General features: G+C 37.7%; 1 protein-coding gene across 1 annotated transcript; it reads left to right on the top strand.

Annotated features, from left to right (window-relative positions):
• The first annotated feature begins 3,384 nt into the window (after nucleotides 1-3,384).
• Nucleotides 3,385-7,029, top strand: LOC127428605 (glutamine synthetase-like). Its single transcript, XM_051677045.1, has 6 exons — nucleotides 3,385-3,686; nucleotides 3,925-4,065; nucleotides 4,314-4,460; nucleotides 4,781-4,908; nucleotides 4,984-5,183; nucleotides 5,861-7,029. The coding sequence occupies exons 1-6, from the start codon at nucleotides 3,524-3,526 to the stop codon at nucleotides 6,168-6,170; spliced, it is 1,089 nt and encodes a 362-aa protein (XP_051533005.1). The 5' UTR covers nucleotides 3,385-3,523; the 3' UTR covers nucleotides 6,171-7,029.
• Nucleotides 7,030-8,503: the final 1,474 nt, after the last annotated feature.

Here is an 8,503-nt window from a genome sequence, read left to right as displayed (position 1 = left end):
ACATGGTCAAATGTGGTACCAAGCTATTAGTCCTATAGTCATAGCCTGTTTACAAAATGAGCAAGAAATAAAGAGTGATAATCACACCAAGGTAGGTTACGAAAATTTTATTTTATTATATACTTCTGCAGGTTTATTTTTGTCATTGTTGTTAATGATAACAACTAACAGAAATATGAAATTAAAGATATGAGAGAAAAACAATGCATGATAACTGTAGACTACTGTTTTTGTATTTGCTAAAGTCTGCTCTTTTGTAGGCCTACTCTAATTTTGCCTAATACCTACTTCAGTAAATGCTGTATTCAGGAACACAAAACTAATCAAAACACATATTGCATTTATAAACTGCAAACTGTTACGAAAAGATGAATATTATAGCTATTATATACTTAGTTCGATGCTGAAACTTAATACCTTTTCAAAATAATCCTTTAGACAAGCTGAACTTGAGTCATGACAGTGGTGCACTAACATTTTCAGTTCCACCTCAACACACATGTCAGGGTAATTCATGAATATTCATGTATGCTCCGCCCACTGGAACCAAATATCTCCAAGTATCCTCCTTTAAATAAACCTTATTTAAATGAGACGGCCTTCAGGACAAACAGAAACAGAACTCATCATGGTAGCTATGACAGCATGTCACTCTTTAACAAGTGCTAATGCTTTGAGTGAGAAGGGAACAAAGTCCATTTGGAAGGGAATGTATGAGGTACATTTTTAGGAGAGTTATAATGATTGTAGAGAGAAAAGAAAATAGATTTTACAGGTGTACTATTAGTCTATAATGCTTTATTTTAATAATATATTACTGTAATCATACATATATATATTCTATACCCGTCTACTGAGGTAGGCTACTTCAACTTGTGAATTAACATCACTTGCGTTTGAACATATTTTTTGGGGCAAATTGGCGTAATTTTTTTTAGACAAATTATATTCATTTCCGTTGAAGCAAAGAATTGTGGGTTGTGAGTGCCCACGAAGGATACACCTCATGCATCCTCTGAATTCCTGTGAAAGAAGGTCGCATTCCAAGGCTACATTCGGAGCGTCCTACTCCCTTTTCTGAAACGAGACAGCCTCGATGACGTATGCGGCCGACAAATGCGACCTCAGGAGGATGCAGCCTTTGAAACGAGACCCAGCTCATATATTTTAACATCGGCTACACACAAAACGCCAACCAATTGCACTTCCGCAAGCCAACCGGAAATTCCGCCCACCTAGCGAAATACAGTGGACTCGCTGAGAATATTGTGGATAGGAAAGCATGTGTCAGTGTGATCAGCTGGAAACTGTCAAGCATGCGCTTCTCTCCTGTAAAGCATATGATGAGGAAAGAATCAAGCTCTTACAAAAATTAAGAAACAAGTGTATCAACATATCTCTACGGACTTTTTTTTTGTTGCAATATTCATCTGGTCAGTACATAGTATTTGATGCATTGTTGGAACATCTCAAATAAACTGGTTTATATTTCAGAATTTAGTTTTCCCTTTTTTTTTTCTCTCCTATTCTCGACGTTCCACACTCCAGTCCAGTTGGTGGCGGTAATGCACCTTTAGTTGGTTTGCCAACCGCCAAAAAAAAAAAAAAAAAAATGAGTTTGGATTAAATCCAAGAATGTCCATAATAGGGATGTGTAGTACAAGACGTAGAAAGACACATATTAAAAGTAACAAAAAAGAAGCTAAACAAACATCTTTTGTGTGAAGCATCAACATTTAGTAAACAAACTTCCAGTATCCAGGACGATGGGTGTCAGTATTGAGTCTAAAACCACACGTACTACAGGATGTGATGGGATGTGTATGTGCCAGCTAAAATCTTGCTTAGTAACTTTTGTCTTTGTGTCATCTTGGACTTACCAGTGTACTTACTTACGGCTTGGATGCAGCATCATTTAAAATCAATAGTTTTCAATTTCAGATGCCATTGTAGAAATTTAGTATTCACAGTCATTCATGATTACTTTAATCAATAAGTGAAAGTGTAAAATAAGAGGACAGATGCTGAGATTAAGCGAGTAGTATTCAGCTGGTCATGTGATTCTAACATGGCAGCCCCCATGTGCGGACCCGCTCCATGTAGAATAAAACAGCTTTTATAAAATTTCTGATATGACTGGAGTCTTCATTTTAATGTGTGTGGTCATGATTTCCTACATATATTGCAAAATTACAATTCATGTCTTTAGGAGTTAACATTTTTTAATGAGGAAAAAATTACTGAGTGCACTTTTAAAGGGATTGTTCAAGTAATAATGAAAATTCTGTTATCATTTACTCACCCTCATGTTGTCCCAAACCCATATGACTTTCTTACTTTCGTGGAACACAAACAGAGATGCTGGGAAGAATTTTGTCTCAGTTACCATTCAATGTAGAAATTGACAGTTTTAGCATCTATTGATCCATTTCATCATTAAGCCCTGCCCCTTTTCCGTGCTCCGCTCTTCCGCATTTTGTCATCTAACTTCCTGTTTGTATTGAAGCTACTGAGAAGAGTCAATCCAAATGGATTATGTCTGGGAGCACAGAAAGTATTTATCCCCAAGAGTTGATGGTGTGAGTGAAAAAATCTCACCCTAATTTTAACACGATGCGTTAAATACATGAGAAGATGGTCAGAGGTGTCTTACAGAGAAAACAGTATTTTTAATGACTTTGAATTTCATGAGCACAGAGGCATATCAGTACGCCCACAGCCAGGGCTGTAGCTAGTGGGGTGAAAGGTGGTAACGATTCTAGGTGCCCAAGGGTCCAGAGGGGGCCATAACAAATTAGAAGCTGTATTATTTTAATAAGGGGCCCAGAGCAATATATAGTCAGGGGGCCCAGAATTCCTCACAACGGCACTGCCCACAGCGTTCTGCTTCCAGTTGTTATGACATCCCCTGAACACTTTTTAAAATAGTCATGATAGCTTATTTTGACAACTCAATAACCTGTAAATCCACTTTGCTATCTACTAACACTCTGACGTCAACTCCATAGATATCTTTATATCAAACGCTAGACTGGACGTTCCGAGACAAATTTTTCAAAATGAATGCACTCTAGTTTCTCTGTGCATAATGTGAATACACAGAAGGAGTGGTTCACGTAAAAAACTCAGACATCAAACAAGCAATAAACAAACAACAACAGTTACACCAATAACAACAGCAGCAGCTGGAACAATACAGATTTAATAGCAATGGCAACCCAGTGGTGGTAAAAAAAATTGTCCAGACCAAAGAAACATTTTCAACCTTGGCTGGACCATAAAGTGAACTGAACTAAACTAAACTAAAAATAGAATTTGAGGTCCCCCTACAGGTGGCAACAAACATTTTTGAAGAGGTTTTGTTTTGTTGTTACACCAGTTTCAGTTGAGGATTCATTTGGGCGTCTCCCAACCCAGAAAAATTATAGAAAAGCAAAACACAGTCTTATGTCACTGGCATCATATTAAATAGCTTCATTTTTGTTTTGTTTCTTTTGACTCAGAGTTGTGAACCTGGTCCAGCATGTCCCATGTATCTGACAGCTCACGTCTTAACAAGGTCCTGCGCCAGCAATACCTCAGTTTGCCTCAGGGAGACCTCTGTCTGGTCACTTATGTCTGGATCACAGGTGTGGACCTGCGTAGCAAGACTCGAACCATGGATTCTGAGCCAAAAAGCATAGCAGGTACTACTGGTTATATTTTATTTTCAATTTTTTAATCTTGCAGAAATATTGCCAGAATTGAATGTTTTGGGTTTTATAGTGTATTGACCAGCTTTAATGTACTGTAGGCCATTATTATGTAGATACTTAAAATCTACTTTAAAGAGCTTTAAAGATTTTACTATGCAAAGAATTTGGTGGTGGTTGTTGTTGTTATGGTCCCTGTAATTTTTTTCTTTTTTGATTGTTTTCTACATAGATATACCAGAATGGGACTTGGCTGCATCATCCGTCATTGAGGTCCTACTGGCTCCTGTCTGTATGTTTAGGAACCCCTTCCTTTTGGACCCTAATAAACTGGTACTGTGTGAGGTGCTCAAGCACACCCGGGAACCTGACGGTTTGTATAACAGGCCAAACTGATGTGTTGAAATGTATAGAAAATGATTTTAGGACATTGATATTGAGTCTTTGACACCCGTCAGGTCTTTATCTATTGTTCAGTTGTTCTTGTTCCTGTAGCTCAACTGGCAGAACAGGATATGGATGTCTTCCAAGTTGCCAAATGCATAAAAGTAAATGAGATGTAAATGTTGTAAAAATTCTCATAGTGACTCAAAGCCTTTTTGCTTGTTTTGTTACTCTTAGAATCGAACGTTCGTAACAGCTGTAACAAGGTCATGGAAAAGGTCAAAGACCTTCACCCTTGGTTTGGCATGGAGCAAGAGTATACACTTTTTGGAGTGGATGGGCACCCTTTCGGCTGGCCCAGATTTGGCTTCCCTAAGCCACAAGGTTAAAGAGAATGTGAATGTTATCATGAGATTTTACATCCTCCGTCTAGGGTTAGGGTACCACATAAAGTTGGACACGGTAAACAGTGATCCCTATTTTAAAAGTGGAACACGCTTTTAAAATATACATCCCTGGATGTAACAGAGTGTACTCATTTGCACATGTTAAAAAAATACTGGGATTTTATTTATAAGTAGTAGTATTTATAAGGACCAAGTATTTGTACTAGGGTCTTTTTTTGGCTAATTAATTAAAATACTTTTTTATGGCTTTTGTCTTAAAATTACCTCTGTGAAAAATCTCTGTCTCTTTTTGGTCAGGTCTATATCATTGCAGTGTTGGTGCTGACAGGGCCTTTGGCAGAGACATTGTGGAGTGCCATTATAAAGCCTGTCTGTATGCTGGCATCAAAATTGCCGGCACTAATGCAGAGGTCATGCCCTCTCAGGTAACTGCCATGAAGTTATTAGATATTTCCATGTTTTTGGATGCCCTATCTGAATACTCTGAACTGACTCTGCAGTGGGAGTTCCAGGTGGGACCATGTGAAGGTATTGAGATGGGAGATCATCTGTGGATGGCCCGTTTCCTGCTACACAGGGTGTGTGAAGATTTTGGGGTGGTGGCCACTTTAGATCCAAAACCCATGAAAGGAGATTGGAATGGAGCTGGTTGCCACGTGAATGTGAGCACTGTGCACACCAGAGAGGAAGGAGGGATTGTGTATGTACTGATGAGCCATGCATGCACACAAATCATCACAAATCATTGCACGGTTTTACAGCCAAGCTAGTCAATGCAATAATCAAGTACTATCCTAAGCGGTTCTCTCATTTGTAGCATTGAAAATTCTGATTCGTTTGAGCGAATCATTTCATTAAAGAGATATTCTGTGTTCAATACAGTTTAAGCTCAAATGACAGCAATTGTGATATACTGTTCATTACCACAAAAAATGGTAAAAAGAAATTCTGTGTAAAGTTATGTCCAATTTTACAACTTCGTTGCACAAACCCTAAAATGACTGTAAACATAACGATTTAAATACCTTTACAGCTCAAATAATACATGAGTTTCAACAGAAGAATTGATGTATGTGCATTTATAAAATTATAAGCTTCACATTTCTGCCATTTAAACCCTCCAAAAACTGGCCCCTTTTACTTCCATTGTAAGTGTCTCACTGTAACCTCACTTTTGCTTTTTTTCAAGAAAAGGAGTGACAAGTCGAAATAATTTTTTATGGTAATCAACATTATGCCACAAATGCTGTCGACTGAGCTTATCTTATATTGAACCCAGAATATTCCTTTAAGGGCAGTCGCTATAAATATATACTTATGCAAAGTAAAGTGCTTATAAATCATCTGTCCCCCCCATTATCCTTTCCTCTACATCAGACATATTGAGAAAGCCATTGAGAATCTGAGAAAGCGACATGAAGAGCATATTCGGGTGTACGACCCACACTGCGGCGAGGATAACAAACGTCGCCTCACGGGTCTTCACATGACCTCCAGCATCCATGAATTCTCAGCAGGTGTTGCTAACCGAGGGGCTAGCATTCGTATTCCCCATCAGGTGGCTCAGGACAAATACGGCTATTTTGAGGATCGCCGTCCTGCTGCCAACTGTGACCCATATGCTGTGATCTGTGCAATTGCCCGCACCTGCATGCTGGAGGAGGAAGATGTCCATGAATTGGAATAATGCACACTATAAAACAAATAGCATTTATTTAGAATGTTGTAATGATGTAATATGCTATTTTTGACATAACACGATTTGTTTGTGTAACCTGGTTATTGAGCTTTGTGGTGTCTCTAAATCATTGGCCTATACTTAGGCCTATCCATAAAAAGTAGACTACAGTAAACTAGGCACAAAGCCTAATTTTAGCTGTTTAAATGACAAGGTATAATGTAGGTTACAGTGTCTGCTTTCTCCTTACGTTGGCCTAAATTTGTATAGCTGTTGAATGTAATAAACATTTAAAGCACTGATTTGGTCTAGGCAGATATGTTCACAGGTCCCTGAAGTAGAGTCTAAGTCAAGTCTCTAAAAATACTACAGTCAATACAGTTATTGTTACTATATTAAATTCATGATAAAGGTGGTGATGTGTGAAAGGTTTACCAATTTATGTCTGTGCATGTCACAGGGGCGTAGATTCCAGGGGGAATTGAGGGGAGGTAACCGTAGGTTGCTGTGCTTTTAACTGTCCACCAGTTGGTGTGAGCTCTAGTCTCTGTTTTGAAAAAGCCATTAGAAAATGGTTCATTAGACCTCATTAAAAGATTTCCAAGCAAGTGCATTTTAATTTGTAGCTACATTCTAATGATGTTTGTTATGACCTTTTTTTACTGAAAATGTGCATATGAGGGAAAACGTTATTTATGCAAAGGTTTGATCCGCACCAAATAGCTTATTCTACATATAAACATAACTAAATGTATTATTTCTTAATTTCTCACAGACTTTTTTTTTGCATTTAAGTCTTAAGGCAGAGATCTATTTGAGATGTTTATGTACCCTGTTTCTTAGTACAGTAGATAATATTAAAATCTGATCTGGGTTAACAAGAGGACCAACTTTCCAATCATCTCTTTCTCTCTCCACACACACGCACACACTTTGGAAAAACACACATTTGTTTTTAAAATGCGTTAGAACAAATGCCAATTTGACATCATTCATTTAGAGCTCGTGAATGACTAATAGAATTGTTATTTTTCTCCATTAGGCACAAATTGAATCTGGATTAGACAAAACAGACCTCTCAGAACATGACAAGTTGCTGATGTCAGTGCACACAGGAGATGGGAAAGGCTTGGAGATAAAGGCTTCTATTTTGAGCAGATGAGTGATTTGTGGAGTGCATGACTGGGTTCTGTCCCCATTTTTGGGTGAATTTATTATTCCCAGAAGTAAATAATGACAGAGGGGATGTCTGTTCAGTTTTATCAGTGCTTGTGCCTTCAGAACAGTGTCCGAAATGAACCAGGGTTCAGGACAAAAATGCCACTAAAACTCATAATGTGGATACTAAAACTACCCCTGTAATTAAATCCTTTTATTTATTTATTTATTTTTTATGTAGAATCTGGTGCATTTCTTAAAATCCTTCAAGGCTTAGTTATTCATTATATTATTCAGATGGAATATTTATTTCAAGTGATGAATTTGACACAAAAGGATGACACACATCCTTTTTCTATAGCTAGAAAAAAATATGTCCACATAAATGGAAAAAATTCCCCCTGAAAATCAATTCCACGGGGCGAATATTGCACCTTCATAAAAAACAAATTCTGCTCTGCTTTTTATACTGCTCTAGACAGATATGGCATTTTATTTCTCATGTTTTAATGTGCTTGGTTATGGAGAAAGAACAGCACAGTGGTGTAACTCAAGAGCTGTTTGCTCATTTATATGACAAAAATATGTTTGTTTTGCTGGAATGGCATGAAATAATGTACCAGGCCCGGCTCCACAGGGGGGCCTGGTTGGGCCTGGCCCATCCAATCATGAACTTGGCCCACCTTGAGAACTACACCTACACCCACCCCTCCAAATGTTCGGCCCACCAGGTGGGTCCTTACAACTTAGAGCTAGAGCCAGGCCTGTAATGTACAGTGAAATTAAAAAGTATGAGACCGTGTTAAAGATTTCTGATTTCTGATTTTTTTTAACGTTTTTTATTTTTATTATTATTTTTTATTTATTTAAACTTGGAAATAAACAAAGTTTTTGGATTTTGAAAACTATAAAACAAAGAAAGCCATATGTAAAATGAAGAAGGAATATTTAAGATTCTGTTCTATTTCTAGGTCATGTCACTAAACAAATGTAAGCATATTTGTGACTGACCAAGTTAACTCATTTCTATGCTCACATGTTGCTCTTAGGAACTTTCTCAGATCATGCTGGGATCATCAGATTTTGCACAAACTTGTGCCAGTGCTATGGATCAGCTGGGGATTATATTAAATGGGGATGTGCCTGTGCATTTGAATAATTTTACTGGCCTTTTCAGCAGATTC

Source organism: Myxocyprinus asiaticus, chromosome 38 (assembly GCF_019703515.2).
Source record: "Myxocyprinus asiaticus isolate MX2 ecotype Aquarium Trade chromosome 38, UBuf_Myxa_2, whole genome shotgun sequence".
Lineage (NCBI taxonomy): Eukaryota > Metazoa > Chordata > Actinopteri > Cypriniformes > Catostomidae > Myxocyprinus > Myxocyprinus asiaticus.
Note: the sequence above shows the minus strand (reverse complement) of the source record. Positions and strands in the feature narration are given on the sequence as shown.